Consider the following 25,396-nt stretch of genomic DNA (forward strand, 5'->3'; position numbering starts at 1 on the left):
ATTTATAGGTATATTTGCTCTGCAGTTCGGCTTCGTAAAATTGTTAAGAAATTATTCCAGTGTTTTGATTTTGTCAAAGATGAATTTTATTGTGTACTAGCTTACCCGTCGCGCGTTGCTGCGATCTCATAAGAAAGGAAATTTAAGGAAACTTGTTATGATAACATTTAATCTACATTGTGTCATTTTTATTGAAACTTATTCATTGTAATATGGAAAAAATTTTAAAGTGTTCTTTTAATTCTGTTTATTTATTCAAGTGCTTGTGGATACAAGGTTTTTTTTTCTGTCTGGTGCCTACACAAATAAATCCGAAGGTTTTCCGACGCGTGAGCTGGCCACATACAGTTGTCCTTGTGAGAAGCACAGATTCTCCAAATTTAGTCCACACACTTGCAGCGATTGTTCTTGTGCTTTGTTGAAGGTCATTGCAAAAGCGAGTTGCACCGGAAACTGTAAACGTTCAGTATTGGACAGACTATGAGGGCCCTTTTTTTTTTTTCCAGAAACCTTCGCGGGAGTGTACTCAACAGCTTCCCAAAGTTTCATGCCGATCGGATGAATGGTACATCATGTAATGAAATGTTTTTATTGCTCTTTTGTGGCTAAATTAGCCGAATAAAGATCTTTGACTGACTGACTGACATCAGCTCATTTTCCCTGGTCTAATACGGATTTACAGCATAAAATATTTTTTAACAGCACAAGAGCAGATAGAAAATTACCTGATATTTATGGGATAGGACCCAAGAGTGGAGGTGATGTTACCAAGCCCAAAAAACGGGAGAATTTACTTGGTCTTATAGGTGTATAACCTATACCTCATATCTATTGCTGTGTTTAAAATGAGCCACGTATTCACAGCATTTTAGAGTCTCAAAGCCAGTGATGCCATTAATTTTTTTTGTTGAGTCCCTTCTCCACGGTTTTCAGATGAATGATAAGGGCACTTTCTTCCATGCGTAGTCTGTGCTGGGAACATGAGCTATATATCACCAGGGCTTGATCGTAAAAGTATGATCTCCTGAATCTAGTCTCTTGAGGTAGAGGTTCACTTCTTTATCTAGCGTCAATTTACTAACCTAGGTATCACTTATGCCTTGGGAAAATAATTTCTCCTGGAATAGTTATACCATCTGAATATCTATTAATCGGGTTATAAGTCATCCATCAGTAATACCACATACTGCGTACCCTTTAGGCCTGTAACTATGTCTTAGCCGGGATAGAGGAACTCACATACTTAAAAAAACACTCCGTGAGTATTAGCATCTACGCTGTTCCTTCCTCCGTGCTAAAAATCGAACATTCCTGTGGACATGACATCCCGGAAATGTAATTGTTGCGTGGTATATATACTCTTTTGTGGCTGTACTGTTGAATATTATTAACAGAAAACCCTTGTATATATATTTAACTATATCTGTTGAAAAATATGCCATATTAATAACAAATATACCTTGAATATATATCGAACTATATCTGTTGAAATGTGCCAGTCGTTTAGCCTGCAGGTTCACTTGTATTATACTGCCGATAAGGGTTAGTCAGGACTAATATATCATTTTAATATTTTCTATCATTTTCATATTATGAAATGTTTACCAAAATAGCCGAAGTGTACTTTATACACCATGTAAAGGCTAATGTTATGACATCACTGGTCAATTAAATGAAATACTTTGCATAATGTTCGCTTTTGACCATTTAGAAATGGCACTCATTTTTTGTGAGACACTGGTCTATGAGCCCGCACTAGCTTTCCTACTTAAAGATGGCCGCTGCCAAGGACGCCGACAACTCGTAAATGAAAATTATCGTGAGGGATTGACCTGGGACTTCTGACTTTGTTTGTTGCTCGAGTAAGTTTTTTGCTTGTCAGTAATATAATACTAACTAGACTAGTCAAGTCTGTGCTGTTCGTGGATCTTCTATCGTTCGTGGAATTCCATAGCTTTGACAAACTCAAATGTTGAGGGAGCTTCCTTCTGCCATACATTGAGAAACGATTTCACTCGTACTAGGTACTGTTATCCATAATATTAACAGACTTCCTAATCCCATTGTTATAGATAGCCCCAAGCATTAATGAACATAGCATGTCCAAAGCTTAAAAGCGCTTGTTGGTTTAAACTTTCATAGCGCCCTGATCAAGGATTAACCCTAGGACCTGATAATAGACATACCAAATACTGGATTTTAACCATAATGTTTCACTAATAACTCGAAAATGTTCAGTTTCACCGTTGACATAGTGATGTTAAAATGTAAAGACTAGCCTTGGAAAAGCCCTGGCTGCAATAGCCACGTAGGCCCAAACACGTGTCGGCATTCACTTTTTCTAAAAATTTGCACTATGACAAACCAAAAACGAGTGAAATGATTATAACAATGTGGTGAATTAAAATTTCTATTCGCACTCAAATCAACCCGGATCAATGGGTGGTATTTGAAGGAGGAATTATCCTTTGAAAATCATATTCTATAGGAAAGGAGGTACACCTGTTCACAAACCTTTTATAAAACTGTATATTCAAGACTGTAAAGGTCCAGCGCCTTGAGCATGAGTGCCTCCGATAACAATAGGTATTCATATCCAGAATCAGGATCCCTGGCCCGTTCTCCTTTCTCGCAATTGTACATCTTTTTAAAACAGTTAATTTCCCATGCATTAATGTACATAGGATGTCCTAAGCTTAAAAGTGATTGTTGATTTACCTTCTCATAGCATCCACAGCATTTGGCACATTCTCAATCTAGTATGTGGCAATTCCTGTGCTGTATAACTTATGCTCATGCCCACATAGCATACCGTTTTATGCTTCCCTGAGATAGGGCCACATCTCTTCAAAATCGTTAATAATGAACTATGGTGCTAAGTTAGCAACTGTAATTATGCTGCATATTTAAAACGAAATGATTATTTCTCGGATAATTACTCCCCAGCTTATGCCTTAATGGTCCTGTGTTCTCCCCCCTGCTTTCCTTGACAGAAATCAACTTTTCTTTCTATCTGCTATGAAGAGCTATTTGCTGTATCCTCTGAGATTTTTTCAATGATTCTAAAGTATAATTATGAAAGGTAAAATGTGAACGCATTATATGTAGGCTGTCTGGTTTCAGCTTTAAACCTATAATAACTAATAAAACCCCACCGGAAGGGAAATAACCCTCACCAGTGTAAACATATAAACACTGAAAAAGCCCCTACACAACCACCAACTAAAAGCAATTCAAAGAAAGGAAAAGAAGAGTAAAAGAGTCATTTTTATTTCTTCCTAAAGGGGCCAATACAATGTAACCTTGGTATATAAGCTAGCAGTAAGAAAGACTGGGCTAACATTATTCTGCTTGAGTTTTTGCCATTTAGGGATGTCACTGAAATATTGTTTGTTTCTTCCTTTTTTCAGTTTTGTGGTCTTTGGTCTAAAGATACAGAGGTTGGAAGCATGTTTTAGGTGTTCTTCATTTATTTTATAAACTGTAGAGTCAGGAAATATCAAAATCATGTTTGATTTTTTGGCTATGTTCGAGTCTTCCACTGCTAGGAAAACTGTAGATTTCATAAGAATCTTTCCCAATATGTACCATCACATTTACCCACAGAAAACAGGTAGAAACCCTTGACACATCAGCCCCTTTTTCTAGTGAGTCAGTATTGATAGTAGGTGAATTGCCAAACACCATAGGCTTTAAACATTCAATGCAAGGTATAGTTACAGGTATGTGTGAAAAGAGTGCAGTCACAAAGCAGGTGGGATACTGGTGAAAACATGACACCAGACGTTTGGAAAACATGGAAAGCTGTGTCACTTGGAATGCTGCTGCAAAAAGCTCTTACCAAGTTCAAAGATTGGAGTGATATTGTTTGTATTTGCAGTGATTCAGCAACGTATATGACAGTGACTGATTTATTTCTGGCCCGTTTCCCCACTATAAACGTTATTATAATACATGCACATATCCTGCGTAATCCTAAGGACCAAATGCATGACTCTAAAAAACGGGACCAAAACTCTAACATGTCCCTGAACTTTGCTTAACTAAGCATAGTCTGCGCATTTATCCTATTTGACCTAATGCAGCTTATGAAGACCAACGCTTAATAGCCAGCACCGTATCTACTAACAGAGCTCCCTAAGCTACACGTCACAGCAGTAACTTACCGATGTATAAAGCACACACACCCTCTCTTTATTAGAACTTGGTTGTAGCACTTACGGTCAAAATTCATTATTCTCTCACTCTAATGCAGGCACCTTTCTTTTCCCTAATGCACATTTAGCACCAATCAGTGATCTATCCAGGTGTCCTGATATCTCTCTTTGCTTAAAACTAAACATTAATTTTTGTACAGCCTTGAGAAAACCTAGGTCACACTGACCGGAATGGGCGAAACACGTGTCGGCTGTTGCACCTCCATAGCACAAAAACAAAAAACTACATATGAAGAATATAACATGTAATCAAAGACTCTCTTCAAGACAATACATGACAACTGTCTTCTTCGAATACAACATACCAAAAGATATAATAGCTTTGGTGTGGTTAAAATGACCTACATTAATGCAAAGAGGAGCATACGCTCAAACCCTTACTAAACTATTGAGCATCCAGGAATCCACAGAGGAGGATGGCTTCTTTAAATTCGAAAGTCAATTTTCATTGAGCCTTACAACGACAACTCTACCTGAATTTGGAAGAATCACTGATGATCGCTATGAAGGGACAAGCTCAGTAATGAATCGGTGCTAAAAGGCATTTAAAATTACAAGAGATCATCTTCATCCGGCAGCATTAAACAGTCCATATTAAGTCACTTTACAGTTACTGGTATGCCATCAAGAATACAGCAGACTCTGTACTTCTCTCATTTGCAATACAACAATGGGCACTGCATGAATTGGTGAGGTTGAGAGACAAGTGATAAATTGGGCTTGTCCAGTGTTTTAAAGTAGGCAACTGTGCATCTGATTGCTAAAATAAGGCCTGAAGGCAAAATTGTTACGGTCAAGGTGCAATCTCAGATGAAGTGCAGTATGGCATTGGTCTGCGTGGAGGAAATTCTTAGCTGCAATGATTTGGTAACACCAGATAGCTTATCGCAAGTGCTTAATCTTGAGTCAATGCTTGTATTAAGAATTTTTGAAACTAGGATAAACGTGCACACCCTGATTGAATAAAAAGATAACCAATGTGAGTGCCTTGCAGGTGAAGATTCTTGGGACTACATTTATATCACACGGACCAGGCTTCCAGCTAAAATATAGTGCTTTGAATGTTGTTGCTCTATTAAGCTCATTCCACAGCTTTCACAGCCATACCTATTTCAATTAAAGCCATACATTCATACATGCTCAACTGAGGAACTGTTTGAACCGTTGGGCATTAAACGTCACTTACCAGAGTCAGAAATATAGTTCGAAGTGGTAAATAGTGTCTTGATGTGTCGATTAATATTCCTCTGTGTGCAAATCTTGGGTAATCCTTAATCTCGGTCTGGTTGATTTGAAACTATTGTGAAAAACAGATGAAATGACGTGTTTAATTCTGAAAAAGAAAACATTTGACTAACAAAATCAATATCTAGCACTAAATTAAAGATGCAGACTGACATTCTCTGTCAACTATTACCTTCATTAAGACATTAACATACTTGAAATCTCAGTTGTATGTCACCAATTTCCCCTATCATAATTTTCGGAAGCCATTATTTCAGATAATTAAGAAACGCAAAAACTTTGGCCTAATATTTTTATGCACTGTAATTTTGAATTACATTATCTCACATGTATGAGCTATATATATTTCCAAAGTCAAGTTTCGCTGAAAGCCGCACGCCTGCCAATGTGCACCGGTGCCTGCTGTGGTAGCGAAAAACCACAATCAATGAGAGAAAGTCCAAACAAAAAGTTTGTAAAAGTAAAACTTTGAAAACATAAATGATAATTCTCATAGTGTTTCCGTTTAACCCCGCACACTACTGTGTTCGCTCACAATTCCAAATCGATAATTTGACAAAGTGAAACAATTCATAAACACGGTATTCAAAGGTTTTACTTTAACAAACTTTTTCAAAACACTGTACTTATGCATTTTGTTTTAGTTGAGCATTTTATCAACCATTCTATTGCATATTATGTCATGTATTGGTAGACATTGGTAGAACGACAAAGTCATTCTTTTATGTCCATTATGACGTTGTCCATTGCGTATTGAAAATGCTGTCCGATCTACAACCGGGTAACTTGACAAAGGCCTTCACGGCTGAAACATGTTGTTTTTCAAGCTAATAAAGCTCTCACTTTACCTGGATGGTGTGCCACTTCATTCCTTTGTGGTTTGGACTTTTTCTCAGATATATATATATATCTATATACACACACACACACACACACACACACACACACACACACACACATATATATACACACAAATACACACACACACACACACACACAATCTTTTTATTTTTCTGTATTTTTTTTTTCAATATTTGTGTAAACTTTAATCCTAAACCTCCCTTTAGTCACAAGTATAAACATATCCCTAAACCTTAAACAAACAACAAAAATAACTATCAAATATAGGACAGAAACATTTCGGGATCAAGGGCAGAGCTTCAGTGCAGGTTTTGTTGCTCAGTACCCCTCATCCATGTACCAGAGCATTATGACCAACACTAATGAGGTCAAAGTCAGTCTGGCATGCATTAATATGCAGGCTCCAGATTCCCAGGACAGTGAAATCATAAGTAGAGCAAAGCCTTGTGAGGGTAAAGCTCTGCGAGGACCCCTATTTATTTATTCAAAGTTTAATACAGCGCAAACATGACACCAAAACTGCTGGTTATCTTGAGGACCTGCCCAGTATCACGTGGAGCCTGCGCAAGTTGAGAGCTGTGTTACGGCGGGGCCTGAACCCGGATTGATCCGGGTGTATTTGAATGGCGATCACCTTGACCAATCGTGTCGCTAGCAACTTTGCCAGGATTTTGGGCTTCGCGATTAGCAGCGAGATTGGTCTATACGAGGAACAAAGCGTTTGGGGTTTATCCACCTTGTGGATGACCACAATGTTAGCCACACTCTGGTCATACGGGAGCTGGCTCCTCTCCAGGAACATAGACCGAAAGAACGGGGCAAGTTTATTAGCACTTAGTTTATACAATTCAATGGGAATTTCGTTCGGGCCGGTGGCCTTCCCAGAGTGCAGCCCCCTGATGGCCTGCGCCAATTCATTATCCGTAAGGGAGGAGTCTAAATACTCTCGGTTTTCGTCCGAGAGCACAGGCATCTGGATATCTCTAATCATCGTACTATTGTTTTCCTCTATATACCTGACAACCGAGGAATACACCCTGCCATAGTATTCAGAGAATTCGTCCACTTCTGCCTGTGGGTCAGTGACTATCGCAGAATCGGTTCCCTGTAGATCTGGCACCAGTCTCGACACCCGCTCTCCCTTCTCAAGCCAAGCTATCAATTTACCGGCCTTGTCCCAATGCTCGTATTTCCTGCTCTGAGTATCGGCGTTCTGAGCTATGGCCTTGTCCCTTGCGAGGTTTCTATAATCGTCCTGTCGCAATTTTAAGAGGTGCACATTCTCCGGAGTTGCTGCCCTAGCTACTCCTTCGTCCAGCTTTATCACTTCTGCCTCCGCCCTTTCCATTTCCACCTGGCGCTTCTTTTTCTTCCCCGCTACCAAGGACAGTAGCTCCCCCCGAACAACTGTCTTGTAAGCCTCCCACAGGATTTGCGGTGAGTCCACCAAGCCCCTACTTTCTTGGAAATATCTCTGTTATCTTGACGATCTCTTTCTTGCTGTCTGGGTCTTTCAGGTGCCATGCATTAATAGGCAATGATAAAAAGTGGGAAAACTCAATCAACCCTTGCGGGCTTGGGCGTATGTGAATGATAGGTAATGGTGCCAGCAAGGGATTTATTTTGGACAATTGCTTTCCAGTTCAGGATAAGATCAAATGATTCTCAGTGATTCTGGCTGACTAATCAGAAACTGCAATGATAAATGGATAACTAAGAATAGTCGGAGTCTATCAACTATATTATATCAATAAATCATCAAAAAATACATAAAAATTGAAAGAGACACGGAGTAACAAAACTTTTGATAAAAATGGTTGATTTATAGATTGCTTCTTAAATTCAAAAACAGGGTACAGAACAATTGCTGGTCACAGACACAGCTCAAAGCAAGTGAAATAAAAGAATTGTGTGATCAGCCTACATTTCATTCGTGAAGAGTCCATTTCATTATAATAAAAAGAGGATGGCCATTATAACAACATAATAAATACGTCATCAGTATGTTTTAATCACAATTAAAGGAATGGGACTCAGTAGTCGATGTTTCGGTCTCAAGTAGAAAAAATCTGTGTGACCTTCCTCAGGACAGTACAGTAGATCAGCGGTTGTGACCCTTCAAAAGAAAAAACAGGACTGCATAAATGGTTCCTCCACTATAACCAGCGAACTTTATTTCTGTTTGTGTATGTAGCAAGATTAATCACGAAACAGGTGGCGCTTGGAAAGTAGTCGTCGTGCACTTTTTTGGAGCTTCAGATTTGCAAAAAGTATTTCAATCAGTCTTCACGATCGGAATAACATGGTAGTCGGTATCGGCATCTAGGCTGACCTCGAACGGCCGTTTATGCAGTCCTGTTTTTTCTTTTGATGATTTATTGATATAAGATAGTTGATAGACTTTGACTAGTTATCCATTTATCATTGCAGTTTCTGATTAGTCAGCCAGGATCCCTGAGAAACATTTGATCTTATCCTGAATTGGAAAGCAATTGTCTAAAATAAATCCCTTGCTGGCACCATTACCTATCATGCATTAATAGGGGCCACCCTACCCACTGCAGATTGGCCCAACTCAAGCTGAAGCCATATGGGAGAGTGGTCAGAGATACCCCTCCCTAGGTGTCGCGCTTCCTGAACCACGGCAGCCTGGGCCGCCGGTACGAGAATGTAGTCAATTCTAGACAGGCTGTGGCGTGCAGCGGACACGTGTGTATACTGTAACCCTGTTGGATTTCGCACCCTCCATCCATCCATCAGCCCTGTCATGTTTAGAAAGTCGGGAAGCCACATCTGTGCCGGTCTCAATGCTCTGGGCGGGTGCCTGTCTAGCTCCCCGTCCATCGCCGCATTGAAGTTGAGCTGGTTGAGGCATTTTACCACTGCCTAATATGGCTCTGCAGACTGGGCCAAGTCCAACCTTTTCCGCACTGGACTCTCAGTGGTAGCGAGGGCAGACAGTCACAGTCACAAGTTTCTCAGGAACAACAGTAATTTCCAGCCCAGTGTTTCTCATTGTATAAATGACATTACTTTATTGCAAAGGATTCTACTACAAATACAACAATGCAAGAATACTCAATTTACGGGTGTTCGTTTTTATGCTTCCAAGGGGCTTTTCTGGCTAGCTCAGCTATCCCTCCCTCCCCATGTCCTTTGGGAGGGGCCCTCTCGCCCCGGCAGGTTTCTGCCTCTTGCAGGATCAATGTTTGAGGTACTACCTACCGGTGTAGCTCCTGCTCCCCTATTTGGTCTTCGCACTCATTCTCTCAGGCCTATACCCTCATAGTTGCTCACCTAATTTGCAGTTAAAGTGCCTGGCTTCATTTCCCACAGAAGCTGAAACTCACTGGTAGCAGGGAGCTTACAGGGGGTACACAGAAGTATTCATGAGAGCTGTGCAGCAGACAGGTGCAGAACAGCAAGCCGCACAGCACATAGCTCAGGTGTTTGTGAAAGGAGCGGAGGCTTCAGTCGGTGGCCCTTACCCGTGCAGCTGATTGTAGATTTCTGCTAATATCGCGGTTCACTCCAGCACTCCCAGGAGTTCAAGGCGCTTCTTAAGCACAACATACCCACAGGTAACTGTCCTTCAGTGAAGCAGTCTCCGGGCACCATCTTCGGAACACAGTGCCTCAAGATAAGGACACTGATTCTTCACGAGTCACACAAGAGGCATCTCTCGGACCACCTGGTCTTCAAGACTGGTTCTGACCCAACAGGACAACTTGGCTGTGCCGCAGTTACACAGTCCACTAGTGGGGCACACAGGCCACCAACACTCTTATCCAGTGTACGGTCAGGCCTATCCCTCAGGAACAACGCTCCTGGTGCTGTGGTAGCTGCAACAGGAATAAATGACAAACATTACTCTGTCCAGTCCTGAATGCAGCGATTCCGTCAAGGCTGCTACTTAAGGAGTCTGTTGGATGAAACCTATGCGAGGGTCAATTTTGCCAGTCCCTTCAACTTTCAGCTCTTTCTGCAGGGCTGGCGCTACCTTCCCTTGCATCCCTTGGCAGTATGTCTTGGCACGCTGGCCAGCCAGTAATGTCTCCTTCAAATCGGACTTCAGCTGATGTACAATTGCTTTTGGGGAGTTGGCTGTCAGTGCAACACCCATCCTTGGCTGTTTAGTAGTCCAAGTACTCTGTGGAATGAACCCTCCTCAGAAGGGGAGACAACAACCACCAATGGTTCTTGGGCTCCCATCTTTATACCGATTTTGAAGGCAGAGGATGTGTATTCCAGGTGTGCTTCCTTAAAACTGGTTTAGGTCAGATATCCTTTCATGTGCCCTGGCTAGGCCACCTTCCAACTGGAATTTTATCTGCAAGGATGCCCACCACAGAAGTACAAAGAAGTATAACCAGCTACATCCAGCTATTCACGACACCTCACAGGGAACTGGTAGAGAGCCAAAAATCTGTGTCTCTTCAAAAGACTTATTTTCCTAACAGACACTGAGTGCCTCACCCTGCATTACATGCCATTTACCCAATGAGATGCTGCATTGAGAGTCGTTCAGAGTCCAATGTAACAGGAAGGACTTGAAACGTTTAAAGAAAATTTGTCTCCTCTTTCATCACTATAGTGTATGGTGTTCGCCCACCCCAGCCCAACTCAGAGGTGCCAGCAATAGAAATGTATCTCTTCCACATTGAAGTCTGATGAAGGCTGTGGGCTTCCAAAATGGAACCTGAAGGACTATATCGTTTGTGCACAGCATTCAGGATTCCAGTTTCAGCGTGAGCTGCAGAACTTTAGACGAATAGGTCTGTAAGCACATATTCATGTCTCACAGGTAAAAAGACCAGTCACTATACTTTCGCAAACGTGGTATGCTGCCACCTCTGCTCTCCACGCATAAAACCCATAAGAGGAATGGTAATTCTGTCATTATGAGCGTGTACACCTCCTGGTTCCAGACAAGCTTCAAAACCTATCAAAGTCAAAGACCAGACCTAGGTTGACCCTTCCACATGGGATTTTTGTGAGGCATGACCAAAAAACTGGATCCCAGGTACATGCAGTTCAAGAATGCAGGTCATGGGATATAACTGGACATCATGCAGGGAACATTCCCCTCCCAACAGACTCCCCTCTCAGAAGTGGCAGTCCACACCCGAAATCCACAGTTAGGCAAGTCTGACCTTCGAAAAAGTCAATCTGTATTCCTGCGGTTCAATCCAGTTCTGCTCTCTGGGTAACAACCTCCGGCTAATAAAGGCCAAAGGATGCTCTCTCCCTTTGTAATGTAACGTAATGTAATGTAAATAAGATTTGTAACGCACAGCTAATTCCGGAGGACGTCTTGGCGCTGAGTTGAGTCAGTACTGCTTTAACTCTAGTATATGAGATTTTTGTTTGCACTATAAAGGAGTGACTGTCAGGTGCTTTTAGTACTGCAGCATTGCTTAGCTCTCTCTTCAGTTCCACAAATGCTTTCTGACATTCCTGAGTCCCGATCACCTTCCTGTGCTGCCTCTTGGATATCAGTGCAGTCAGAGCCAATATGGTCCACTAGCTAGCTACAAAGTTGCTGTAGGAACCAATGAATCTTAGAAAAGGTTCTCACTTCTGTATGAAAAGTGGGTATTTACTACTCCAACAGAGAATGCATTTTTGCATCCAACAGGCAAACCTTCCTGTTCCCCACCTGATGCCCAAGGTAGACCAGTTTCGCACTCTCTTTCCTATCCAACACCTTCTCAAGATGCCTCAGGTGGTCCTCCCATGAATCGCTGAACAGGGAAAAGTCATCTAGGTAGGGTATCCAGAATTCTTCCAATTCTTAAAGAACATGGCTCACCAGGCATTGAAAAGTGGCAGGAGCATTCTTCAATCAGAAGAGCATTTATTTCCTTAAACTGGAAAAATCCCTCAGATGTTGAAAATGCTGTCTTCTCCTTGGCACTTAGGCTAAATTGATCTGCAAATGACTGTTGGTCAGATCAAAGGGGTTTAAGAACTTTGCAGCTTCCGACTGCTCCACAAGTTCATGGTACCCAGATGCCTATAAGGCATTTCGTCATATCAACTGGCACTATTTTCAGCTGGTATTATAAATATCAGTCTCATTACTTCTCGAAATATGTACTAGTTATTTACCTAACCTCATCCATGTACATCAAAATCACTAGAAGCCAGTCACCTAAATTGGCCCCAAACAAGAGAAGCACATCACTGATATACAATTTCACTGCTGACGTTTGCCCACATTCTGAAACCCTGAGCTCGGACAATCGTTGACAACCCCGACATCTAGGGTATAATACCATCATATGTCCGATACAAAAAATTGGAAGCATGCTCTGGCACAATGTAACTTTCCAAAAAAAAACACAAAGGAATCTGAGCTTACGTTGAACATGGACACAATAGCTTACTTATTGACTGTAACAACTGCCCTTCATCTTGCACTCGCCATGAAGCACAGCGTCAGACATCTATGCTGCAACGTAACCAGACCACACACCTCCATATCTACACACAGCATATCTGGTCTTGCTGAAAACCTATAAAGGGACCTTCAGTAAAGCATATTTGAAATCTCATGAATAGGCAGACTTATTGTGATAAAATAGTAACTTTTAATGCAGATTGTTCAGTCCTTTCCTTAGAAAGGCAAATTAGCTGTCAATAAGCAGACACATACACATAATAGGAGCTGGCAGCAGCCCACTACATCCTCTATGGGATCCTCAGAAAAAAACCATGTGGTCCCTAATTTGCACAACCACACTCTTGTAGTATTGCACTGGTGATCTCAGACCTTGGCAAACCCGGGAAAGCAAGAAAAACTGCTCAGCACTGAGCTCTACATTAGGACTCAGGAAAACCCACTGGTAGTTACTCCTCACCTTACCGTAACAAAGTTGAAGTACTAGAATACAGTAACCAGAATCTGTGGAAAAACTATTTTCCTGTCCCCAATTACCTCAGTCTTTTGGCACGCCTGTCTTTGCCCTGGGTCAAAAAGACTCTTGGTTGTATCAGTGGCTAGATGGAGGTCTTGCTTCAAAGGACGTTCAGAATTGATTTTACACAATACAAACACATGTTCTCACCAAGGCTAAGTGCACTCGCCTACATATATCGGATAGCACCGCATTCCATGGCAGAGTACTGCCTGCCTAATGTATCAAAGGGGGAAAGACAAAGGTTAGAAAGTCCCACTGCTATAAACTGTTACGATCCACAACAGCTTCATTTATGCCATACAGACATAACACTTACAAAGTGTTCCACAGATGGACCATAACACCAGCTTGACTAAAATAATCTCTGGTATAACAACATCTTCTTGGGGCAACTGTGGCAGCTATGAAGTCATGTACAACATAAGGTGATAATGTACCGTTGCCTATATATATTTTGGAGAAGAAAAAAAACGGTTTCTGATGGCTACTTCTAACTGCAGATTATTCACCTTCGAATATTTGAGGAGCCAGACTGGATCAGAAAAGTTTTTCCACAACAGTTCTTCTGTATGCTATTAGGTTGCATTGTGCAGCTTCACACTGGCTGCATACCACCCTGAAACTGACGGCACAGAGCCGTATAGAAGTGCTACTTCTGCCCTCTGACATTAGTTTTTTTCACTCGTCCCAAAGCAGATAGAGAGCTGCCTTCCAATCTGTGTGCTAGGGAACAATGTCTTCACCAAAATTGACAGGTTTCAGGACAGCAGAATGTAGACAAAGGTTAAGGACCTGCATGAGGTGTGTCTTTTGTATCTATGTCGTGTGATAAATGCCCCCTCATGAATTCAAAGGCAATCCAAGATCAGGAGGCAAGTCAATAACCATAAGTCGTCGTTGTGGCCTCCGCACAGAAGTCGAAGGCCCGGACTTGGTTCCAAAGGCCCCTACCGCAACTGTTGAACTTTTAGCTCAAAGTCCTTCATCAAGTCCAAATCAGAGGGCATCTTAAGAAAGTGAAGCATTATTCAACCTGATCTCAGCACTATGATTCCAAGGAGAAGGCATAAGGGAGTGACAATGTAACTTGCACCATTTGTAGGTCTTCAGTCACAGAATAGATTCCTCAGTAGGTCAATTTTTTTGGAGCTGTTGTCAACCTTGCAGCAAATCAAGACCTTCATTCAGCAAATTTTCGGCTATCTTCCCTCCGGTGTGCCCAATACTAGAATAATCCTGTGGCAACATCAATGCCAGACCTTCAACCAACTTTGACTCGAGCCCGACTAATGTAATGCCTTGAGATCACAAAAGAACAAACAGTTATGCAAACTGGCTCTAACCCTGTGTCTCTGCCACATTGCAATTACCACCAGAGCCTCTTATCTTTTTTGTTCTAACTCTGATCCTATGCCAGAGCACCAAGATGTTGATGGGGATTATACCGATTTGGGTTAGCTTTCTCCCCTCTATATTATATGGATGCAAAAAAGTATAAAAACTATTAAAAACACATTTTTTAAATAGTTTTTATAGGTTTTTGCATTATGGTTTATTATGATATGTAAATGCCTATTTATTATGATTTGTAATTTTATTATACATTTTCACCCTTATGTGTTTTTGATCCATTAAATACGCACATGAGTGCTTATATACTCTGATTGAAGTTTCTAATTTTAATTTTAGGGGAGCAGTGAAACATCAGAGGCTTAGTGGTATGATTGAGGAGTGAAAGAATAAGTGTATAAAAGGATCTCCAGAAGAAACATTTTGGTTTTAACTATCATGTTACATTGGAGCTCGGACCCTTTGGATTTGTAGAGCCCCTCTCCTTGGTTTCAAGGACCCCAGATTGCCAGAGCAGAATAACTGATCAGATGTCGTCAGGTAGATCAAGAATGTCGCCTGCATCCCGAGGTGGCATAGGGCATCTTCCAACAGTGGGAGAACCCTGGCTAGATCTTTTCAACACTGCAGAGAATGTGCAGTATCACTTTTGTGCGGAGTTTCAGCAAGAACTCATAAGGAGACTCATTCTGGCTGAAATGGAATGTTACTCCTGTACGTCTTTTTACCCATTCCTCCGTTGCCTAGAGTTCTTCGGAAGATCAAGAACGACCAGGCCCCAAGTCATCCCGGTGGCCCCAGAATAGGCTAGAAGAGTGTGGTGCCCCAACCTCCTGAGCATGAGTATCTGTCATTCAATCAGGCTGCCACTTAAGGGGGTCCTTCAGTCTCAACAGGGCAGGGTCTTCCACCCAAATCACTGATTTACACCTCCATTCATGGAGCTTGTGCGGCACAGATCATTGCATGTGATCAGCCACCAAAGTCGCGCTGGGTGCCCGTGAACAAAAGTCCCGTTATGCTATGACAAATTAGTAAACCTGGTGTGGCATTTGCAATAGCGACCCCTTACAGGTAAAACTGCCAGGCATCCCTTTTGTTTGCTTTGTCTTTGCCCAGGAAAGACTTGAAGTGAGCACAATAAAAGGCTGTTTTGTCAGCCCTTTCAGCCTTTCTACATTTGCAGGACCTCTTGTTACTGTTCAAATCACCTGATGTGAAAATGTTGTTAAAAGATTTGACACGTTTCCTCCCAAACCGTTTGTGATGCTACAGTGGGCCCTTAACTTGGCACAGATATTTCTCATGTTTACACCTTTAGTATCGATTCACGACTGCTTGCTGCATCTCCTGACCTTTAAGACAGTCTTCCTCATTGTGAGTATGTCTAATCGTCACATGACTGAAATTCAGGCACTTTCAGTGCAACTGTCCTACACCACTTTTTCTAGGACAAGTTGGTGCTCGGAACTCAGTTGGCTTTCTTACCCAAAGCCACGGCTCCGTTCCACATTGAGCAATCCATCATTCTCCTTGTGGTTTTTATTCCCCTCAAAAGAGGAGAAGAAGCTCAACAAACTGGACCCAAAAAGGAGCTCCAGCTTTTACACTGATCCCACCAAGGGCCATCAAGTGGACAATTATCTTTTTGTGGGGTTCTCTGGAGCAAAGAAAGGAAAAGTGGTGGAGAAGAGGACTTTGAGGAGGCTAATCCTCTTCATTAAGATCTGCTATGCACTGGGCAAAAAGCAGTCCATCAATAATCTAAGATTCCACCAGGGCTACGTTTGCTACCAGTGTGATGGTACATGGACTGCCTGTCCTTGACATCTGCCAAGCTGTGATGCGGGCATCAGTACATATGTTCAGAAGCACTACTCCCTTGACAGCGAAGTCCAGTGGGAAAGGCTTTTTTATTGCTCGGTCCTGAAAGACTTTTTGGTTTGAGCCCACTCTAAAAAACCTCCATCTTGGGGAGGTACTGTGTTTATATCTTCCAAAGTGAGAAATCTGTGATTAGAAGTATCCAGCAGAGAAACAAACTACTTACTTTTCATAACGCTCTTTCTAGTGGGTACGCCAACCACAGATTCCTCACCATCCCACCTTTTTCTTCTGTTCAGTGGCCTCTTTTTAACATCTAAAAAGGTCCCAACTTACTATTCAGCACACAGTTATCCTTTCCGCATCGGAGGGCATGGAATGGGTAAAAACAAGCAAATGAAGTCAGCACGCAAGGATAGCGCTTATATGTGGCTCTGCCCCATAACTTACCAGGCAGTATGGAGGCAGCACAGAGCTGCACAATGCCACTTAGCGAAGCACAGAAGCAGTGCTGTGAAAAAAAAATAAAAAAATCCAGTCTGCAGCTGGTGATCATTCTACTGTGAGGAATCTATATTTAAATACAGTAACCACCAGAAAGCGTATTACCAAAGGTAAATAACTTGTTCTGCAGATTATGGTCATTATCGAACTACAACTACCCCCTATGCCTTGAGTGATTGCTATGACTCCCCAGAAAATAACATATACACACTAAAAGCGCCAACAAGCAATCATACGCAGTCTCCTAGAAGCTAACCCTACTCTGGAACACAAGTGGAATTTGCACACAAAAAAAAGAAGAAAAAAAAAAGGCCACTAGGCCTGTGGTGTTCAACATGAGACATACTGGTTGAGAATATGGGTTGTGAACAATGATGGGGCCAAGTGTAATCGCACTTCTGCTAACATACTGCACTGAAGAACGCCATACCAATGTAGCCATTTTCAGATCAAAACAAACATCTGTGACTTCTTTGGCTAAGAATCAAGAGTAAAAATGCAAAAATCCTCATTAGCGAAGTAGTAAGAGTATTCAGAGTTGTATGTAATGCACACCTAGCAGAACATGGAATAGAGGATGAACAAATTTACATGTGAGGAGTTGAGAAATGGGCTGTCAGCATGGAGGAAGACGTGTCTCAGTATGATTTGGTCTCTGAACCTTACACTGTCGGCACAAATGGAGCAGTCCAACGGAATTAGACACAGGCCATCTCAAGGACTGCTAGACTGCTCTCATAAATCGTATAGCTGAAGAGGAAGTATCTGGTCTGACATAGGTCATTATATGATCGTTTGAGGAGAATAGCTGAACACACTAGTACTTCATCAGTCAAAATGCTAGAATATTTTGCTTGGATTCGGAAATATATCAGTCATTTTCTGGCTCAGCATGGATATCGTTAAATTATTTCAATGCCTAAAAAACAGATTTGAGCAGGCAAAATAGTGTGGCTCACATTTAACTGAAAATGCTATTCATCTGATTTATGAAGGGCCACATGGCTTTTTTCTGTTTTTCATTATACCTATGGCACCCTATACTTTTAAGCTCTTTAAACTCATATGCTCTCAGTACCCTGCTGATTAAACAACTGACAAACACGTGTTAATTGTTGTTTTATGTCCCTCAATGTGACAAGACACTGTGCTTACAGAGAAGGTCTAATATTTTAGCACAATGGCAAGTGCTTACGTAATTTTCAAGCCTAGACTAGCAAGGGCTTCACTATTCCAGTGTGTTAATTCTTTTGGCAGAAAACAGCAGTTTAAGCTGGCAAAATTAAGTGGAGCTGGTAGATTTACTTAGAATGCTCTCAGCCTCAACCACAAGTGTGCCTAAACTCCTGTTTCAGTTTTTCCAGGAGAAATCAGTTTGAAGGAAGCAGTCCTTTGTGGTGTTGGAATTTTCTTTTTACAGAGAACGGTGGAAGGACATGCTATGGTGGTTAAGATCAATTGACTGTTTCAGACCAATTGACTGTTTCAGATACAAGAGCTGCAGTGGCTGAAACATTAGGGAAAACGTGGTTGTACCTTGCACTGTAGGAGGCAGTCATAGGTGATGTACGAAAGGAAACTGGACTTGGCCAACCATCATAGAAAAGCTGTACCTACCAGGATTGGGAACAGCCCCATCAGAGCAGGCTGCGGTGCAAACTGCTCATGGGAGAAAGGTCCGCTCTGCAGAGAGGACACCCAGCTATTTAAACCGAAACGCATGGGAATATCAAGTTTTCGCTTGCCTACTAAGGCTGCAAATACATTTTGGAGAAGTCTGTCAATTTTTAGAGAAACTCAGCCAATATATGTTTGCAAAAAAACCTACAGTCCTACAGCATGTTCAGCTGGCCATTTTTAAGGACTCTTGCAATATCCTCTTTCAGGGATTAAAGTGTAGTTATACCGGTAAAATCTCCAATTATCACAAACCTGCTCAGTGCCAGCCAATAATGTGCAGCAGTGATGAGGCCGGCACACACAACACACACACACACACACCCACACACACACACACACACCCACACACACACACACACACACACGCACGCACACACTTACACTCAATTCACAAGAACATGTGCACACCATTGCAGTACAAAAAGCATCCTATAAAACCATAAACACACACAATAAAATATGATGCTATATACAGATACATCCATGTATACATAAATGCATTCATTAAGTACTTACCTGCCACTGCAGTGACATCGGGGGGCAAAAGGGAGAACCAGAAGCCAATGTTGTTTCCTGGAGGCTCTGAGTAAGGGAGGAATAGAAGAGAGATCCAGCAGCCTCTTTTTATTGCCTGAACTTGTCGTGGGTCAGCAAATAGGAGAAGAACCTCCCTTACCTTGTCACCGAGTATGATGGGGTCACTAATAGTTGCTGTCCCACCCCAATCTGAATGAATGTCACTGATGGATAGTTGGCCTTGGCTTGGGTATTTTCAGGGCTTAGAAACAAAGCACACAGGTCCGAGTCTATCAGTGACTCTTCCCCCAGGCCATGAGGGGAAATCTCACAGAAGACTTTGTGGGGCTGATATGATAAGAGGGCGGGTGGAAAGTATAAAAACAAAAACAGCGAGACAAATGGAAAAGAAAATAAGAACTAGTTGTAGGAGTAGAGGCATACACGAAATTATTTGCATAGTCACCTTAAGTTGTCTCATGTGGAAGAATGGTCTTTAAAGAACAGGTAACTGAGTCTTGCCTTCAAGATCAGTGCTTAAGAAAATCAATTGCTGATGCAAGAAACTTAAATAAAATGCAGCGGGAGGAGCCATACAATCACAAAGTTAGGTTTTGTTATTCTACAGGGCATGGTTCATACCAAGCACTTAGGAGGGGGATAGCACAAAGTGTGGCTAAACGGAAACAGCCACTGCAGGCAAAAGGGAAGCAGGGGCTGTGCAATATAGGAAAAGTAAGCAGCAGGAGAAGACTGGCTAGAGGGGACGAGAGAGTGCTGAAAGGGACACAGAAACAGCTTGGAGACCGTGCGAGACTGAGCACTAAAGGAAAAGGGTTGTCAAGACCCTTTGGAAACACTCTTTCTGGTAGAAACTATCTAGCCACAGATTCCTCACTTTTTGAATACCCTCCAGGCATCAGACTGGACCCGGACTCTTTTCAGCAGTACCTCTGCACGCCAGAAGGTGGCACCTTGCAACACCACATGGACGCCATTCTGCTCCAGAAATGATGTGTGGGGGACTATAAAGGCATCCCTCTTTGGACACCAGTTGCTTTCAAGACTGTCCATGCCTTAACACAGAACCCCAAAAGTAAATTGGTAGACCGTGTGCAGACACCTAGACTTGGGATCTTATTAATGGATAGAGTCCAACCACAGAACATGGAGGAGAGTCAGTTAGGAATCTGTTCTGATTTGTTACCTTTGCCTCAAATTGTAAAGCGCTCTGATATCCTTCGGGATCAAGTCCGCGCTATATAAAACTTTATAAATAAATAAATCTGCAACTAGACAAAGCCTCTACCAGAAGGGATGTTCCCAAAGGTGTGTAACTTGTTCATCTGATAGTGATTTTTAGCCACAGATTACTCCCCTTCTGACTGGATACAAAAGCAATACCTATTCGGAGGTGAGTCTATGGATGGACTCAAACCAGAAAGTTCTAAAGGACCAACCAGGCAAAATATCCCACTCTGTTAACAATGCTTCATGAACGTATGGAAGGACGCTCACATAGCCACCTGGCAAATGTGCAGGGCAAGGCCTTTGTGTGCCAACACAGTAGTAGCACAGTTGGCAGTTAGGATGAGCATGCAGTCCATCTGAAAGCGGTTTCTTATCCAATGCGTAGCAGATCTTAATGCAGAGCAAGAACCAGCAGGACATCTCTTTTGCATTGCCTTGCCTTTTTTCGCTCCAGCAAACCCCATAAAAGATCGGACTGTCTACACTGTGTTCTTTGGTATGATCTATGTAGAAGATCTCTTTTGGGGTCCAAGTGATGAAGTACCTACTAATTCTTAGAGGGGTGAGGCTGAACATTGGAAGGGTGATAGTTTGACCGACGTGTAACTGTTGAAGCCTAATAATCAACAAAACTAATATCCAGTGAGAGTTCAAAGTAAATAGTTACTAAGAAGCTGCAGTGTGAGGCTAGTCTTAGCCAGAGAATAACCGGTAACAATTCACAGAGGTTTTTATACCTTTAAGCACATCTCACTATATTAACACAGACAATAAGGGGCATACCTCAGCGTAAGATGATAGGGGGTTTTCAAGCACTTTATCCAATCATAAATGGACTACAAGCATAAAGATGTATTTGAGCATACAATTAGGAAATGTGCAACCGTAGCAAAGCAGGAGAAGGACACAGACATAACTTGTAATTTCCTTTATTTCTCAAACCTTGCGTTTTCTGCAAGCTCATCACAGGTCAACCTGCCTATGTACATTTTGCAAGCTCCCTCATTAAGTGTCACTGAATAGTCTCAAAAGAAAATGGCATCTACAAGCTGCTATTCGGAATGTGCTAGGCATCAATGGCTCAGCTCTTCCATCCGGTCATCCCATGATCCTGCTAGGTTGTTCACAACAAGGAAAAATCCTTGATGGTCCAGCCGTTACCAGAGGAACAAGGTCTCCTGGCACAGGATCTGCGACACCCCAACCCACCATCACCCCACCCATATGTTGCAATACCACATTGCTGTAGTGGTGTCCGTAGGCACCTGTAGCACCTTTCCCATGATGGACGGCAGGAAGGCTTTCAACGCTAAGCGGATGGCCCTCAGGTACAGACAGTTGATGTGGAGCCGGGACTCTGCCTGAGAACAGAAGCCATCCAGTATCCAGAGTCGAAGGAAGACAAGGCCTGGTTGAACATTTTGAAATTCTGATTCCAGAGGAAGGCATTGAGAGGGAGCAGATCTAGAATAGGCAGGAGACTTCTGTCCTTCTCGGGTACCAGAAAGAATTGGAATAACAATCACGCCCTACTTCTGGCACGGCACTCTCTCAAGAGAGCCCTTTGGGTCAAAAAGGCTTGCACTTCCTGTCACGCAGTGGAGAGATGGTTCTCAGTCAACCGCTGAGGAGACAGTGGAAGGTGTGGCAGAGAAGGCAACCACTTGTGAACAATCTGTAGGACCCACCTGTCCGGCTTGATCGCTTGCCAGCCCAGTAACAATTAGTGGATTTTGCCTCCCACCAGGTGGCTGTGTCCGGCGAGTGTCCTTGCAAGGACACACTAAAGGAGGTTTGGCAGGTGGGGCGACAGAGGGGATGGTAGGCTGGTGGAAGCCTGCACACTAGGCTTTCCAGTGACGGGTGCTGTGTCTATTGACTGGCAGGTCAGAGAAAGGTTTGGCCAATGCACCAATAAGATATTTGTTAACACCTGATTAAAGAGAAGAGGATTTCCCCTGCTGGAGAACTGCTAATACATTGGTCGTAACATCCAAAGTGGGGAGCTGAAGGTCAAGAACTTCGGCCACCCTACACATTACCATGTTGAAGGATAGTAATTCCTCTGTGGCTGAACCAGGGGGAGAAAAAAAGACTGATCTCCTGCAAGATGTCAAGGCAACTAGCCTCCTGTAAGTACTTGTACAAGACGTCTTTTTGGTAGGGTTGAGTGAACTCACTCGACTCACAGTCATTATCAGAATAAGTCCAAAAAGGGGATGCAAAGATTGCTGTCGAGTCTGTGATAATTCAATTGAGGGAAAGCAGGGTCTAGGGCGCATTTAGACCTGACACTGGTCGAGGACAGACTAGCATCAATTCAGAGTCTGAGAGGACAATCGGGGTGCTTTTTCTGATGTCAAAATCAGCATCAGAGTCGTTGGCCCGGGGACGGTGCGGGTTGTGGTGTCCGCAGCCGAGGCAAGACAAGTGCAAAGGTTCCAGCTGGCCCAGAGTGCAACATTAATCGCAGGTGGCAGACCTCTCGTCTTCATGTGGCCCAAAGGCAACCAGAGGGAATCAGCAGGGATCTAATGAAATGGAGCATAGTTGCGTGGAACTCTTTGACCTGACGCAACTTGGCTGAACGCCCCAAAAGCTCCAGCTTTGCCAGAACCAGCTGCAGGATCAGTTCAGAAGTCAGCCAACTTCAGGAGCTGGATTCGAGAAGGGTGGCGTCAGCCCTACACTTGGAAATGTGAATGAGAGCGGCATGAGGGAGAAAAATCTTGTTTTGATTTTTTGTGTTCAGACTATGCAGTGGGTGCTGCTCCAAGTTGGTGAAGCCGGCTTCAGTATACCGGCATAACACTCCATTTGCATCAATCCAATGGAATCACGTCCAAAAAAATACAAAAACAAGTGATGCATCCTATTACTTACTGAGCTTTTGCTCATTTGATGTAATACTACATCAATAATTGAAAAGAAAGACCTTGCTGAGGTGTGCTGGTAAGAAGACTTTTTCCAAAAGTGACCTCATCGGAACTGTATTGTAGCCTACAACAGCTACTGTGGTGGGACCCACCACTGAGAACTACCCAGGCCATACCAGTAAGAAGAGCGCAGTCATCTGCATAAGCCTCATGCCAATTTTCACAGTCATTTCTGAACAGCCTTCGCTTGCCAACCAGACATGCGGGCAGCATTCTCTGTCCCACCATCCGAGCAGTCCTTGCATGCACAGAGCTCATACTCCTCACCGCAGCCTCAGCCTGCAGCTAACCCCACATGTGACCGACAGGTGGCCTGCACACTAATATTGTTGTATTTGCAGTAACTGGTAATATGTTTTTTAAACAATTATATTTACATTTTGTTTTGGGTCTTCATACATACATTTTGTACAAGGATCCTATTTTTCCATCCCCACTTGGTAACTTATTTTTCTGCAAATATGAAGACAGTATTTAAGCCTGTGCTATGTAAATCGAACAAGAAAAGAAATGGTTGTGCACCCAGAGGAAGCTGCTGCACAGGCGAGGGAAGCGGACATGTATTTTGCCTGTGCCGTACCTCTTCGGTATAAGGGTACGCGTGTCCTGTGTGCAAGCGACTGCACTGCTGATGCTTATGAAGTATCTAGTCTATGCCGGTTCTAGTTGCTCAGGCTTCTGCACGCACTCGATCGAGCTGTGCCTGAAACCTTGGTCACAGGTTCAAATTCAGAGGCTTTTAGAGAGGAAACTGGTGGCGACATATAGATCTATTTGCATAATATTTAATGGTTGCATAACTAGTTTGTATCAGGGGTACGATCATTTAAGTTCATCTAGGTTTACTACAGTTGCAGGGGTATGTTCAAGGTATCTAATGCCATATACGGGTGCAGCACCCCAAACTTGGCCTGTGCTATTATCTTAAAACTACTTGCATGGATACGTCGGGACTGCTCTTCCTTACAGCTGTCAGGATGTCTTCAGATCTGTGCAACCTGGGAAAGCTCAGCAAACATCATTAGACGCCCTTGACCTTGTTCCATTCTCAAACAGTCTCTAGGAGCTGCAGCTAATGGCCTTGCATTAGGATGGGCGGCCCGAATGCCATCGCCCCACTGCTGATAGAGACGGAGAGCACCCCATAAACACGCGAAGATCCCTGGGGTTTGTTGTGGCGGGGCCAGTGCCATCTAGTTATTCTTCGAAACCTGTAAATAAACTCTATGGCGTCAAGGTTGAAAATACAGAGACAAATGTATATCCTCCTAGAATATTTTGGCATGGTTTGCACGCACATGATCTCATTTTATAAATCAATTCTGACATTTAAATGAACAAAAGCCTAGCAATAGGTCATCGATGCATTCTAGCCTATTTTAAAGCACGGGTCGGGTTCTTGCTTCACAGTGAAATGCCAAAAAGGAGTCGTCTTCAAAGGAAAAGCTTTTGCACGGGGGTCACTTGACATGACAGAAACTGCTACGAACTGGCAGCAAGATAGAAGATTCGATAGGGCACACTAGGCCTTTCAGTCACAAAGACACCACACAGTCCTCTCGCAGTGCATTGTACACACCAAATGTCCAATTCATAGGTTTAAGTAAAGCGATGTTGATTAAAAAGAACTCATATAAAAAATTGCTTTTAAGACATACAGGGAGAGTAATGCTTATGAAAAACATGCACGCCTTGAACAACAAACACACAGATGAGAGGCCAACCTTTCAACAACGTGTGCGTATGAGGCCTGCAGTGATTCCACATCATTCATGAAATACTTTATGCACGATGCGAATAAGTGTTGGAATTTCATTTGAACGTTATACTTACAGCGCCAAATTCATCCTCCGTTATTAACTGACTAAAAGTCTCCAAACCTAAAATGAGAACAAACCGTATATTAACAAGCAGCCTACAGAAGGAGACACAAGAGAACGAAAGTTCGAGTGGCTGGAACAGGACAGGAAATGGCTAACGAGTGGTGAAAATGCACAAGTGGAAAGATGCCACAGGATCGTAACTCCTTGAAACAAGGATGTAAGATAGATAACCGTAAGAAATGCAGCAGAAAAGCAGAGGTGGTAAA

General features: G+C 42.7%; 1 protein-coding gene across 4 annotated transcripts in view; it reads right to left on the reverse strand.

Moving 5' to 3' along the window:
* The window catches only part of HEXB (hexosaminidase subunit beta), a 266,121-nt gene that overhangs the window by 167,821 nt on the left and 72,904 nt on the right, over nt 1-25,396 (reverse strand). For all 4 annotated transcript variants that reach the window (XR_015309286.1, XM_086960781.1, XM_086960780.1 and 1 more), the window contains exons 4-5: nt 25,141-25,187; nt 5,404-5,514 (exon numbers count right to left, since the gene is read on the reverse strand). Coding sequence is in view for 3 of the 4 variants with exons in the window: in XM_086960781.1 (XP_086816907.1) it covers nt 5,404-5,514; nt 25,141-25,187 (158 nt within the window). In the remaining variant the exon portion in view is untranslated. The remainder of the gene's footprint in view (nt 1-5,403; nt 5,515-25,140; nt 25,188-25,396) is intronic.

The sequence above is a fragment of the Lissotriton vulgaris genome, chromosome 3_1 (genome assembly GCF_964263255.1).
Source record: "Lissotriton vulgaris chromosome 3_1, aLisVul1.2, whole genome shotgun sequence".
In the NCBI taxonomy this organism is placed as follows: Eukaryota; Metazoa; Chordata; class Amphibia; order Caudata; family Salamandridae; genus Lissotriton; species Lissotriton vulgaris.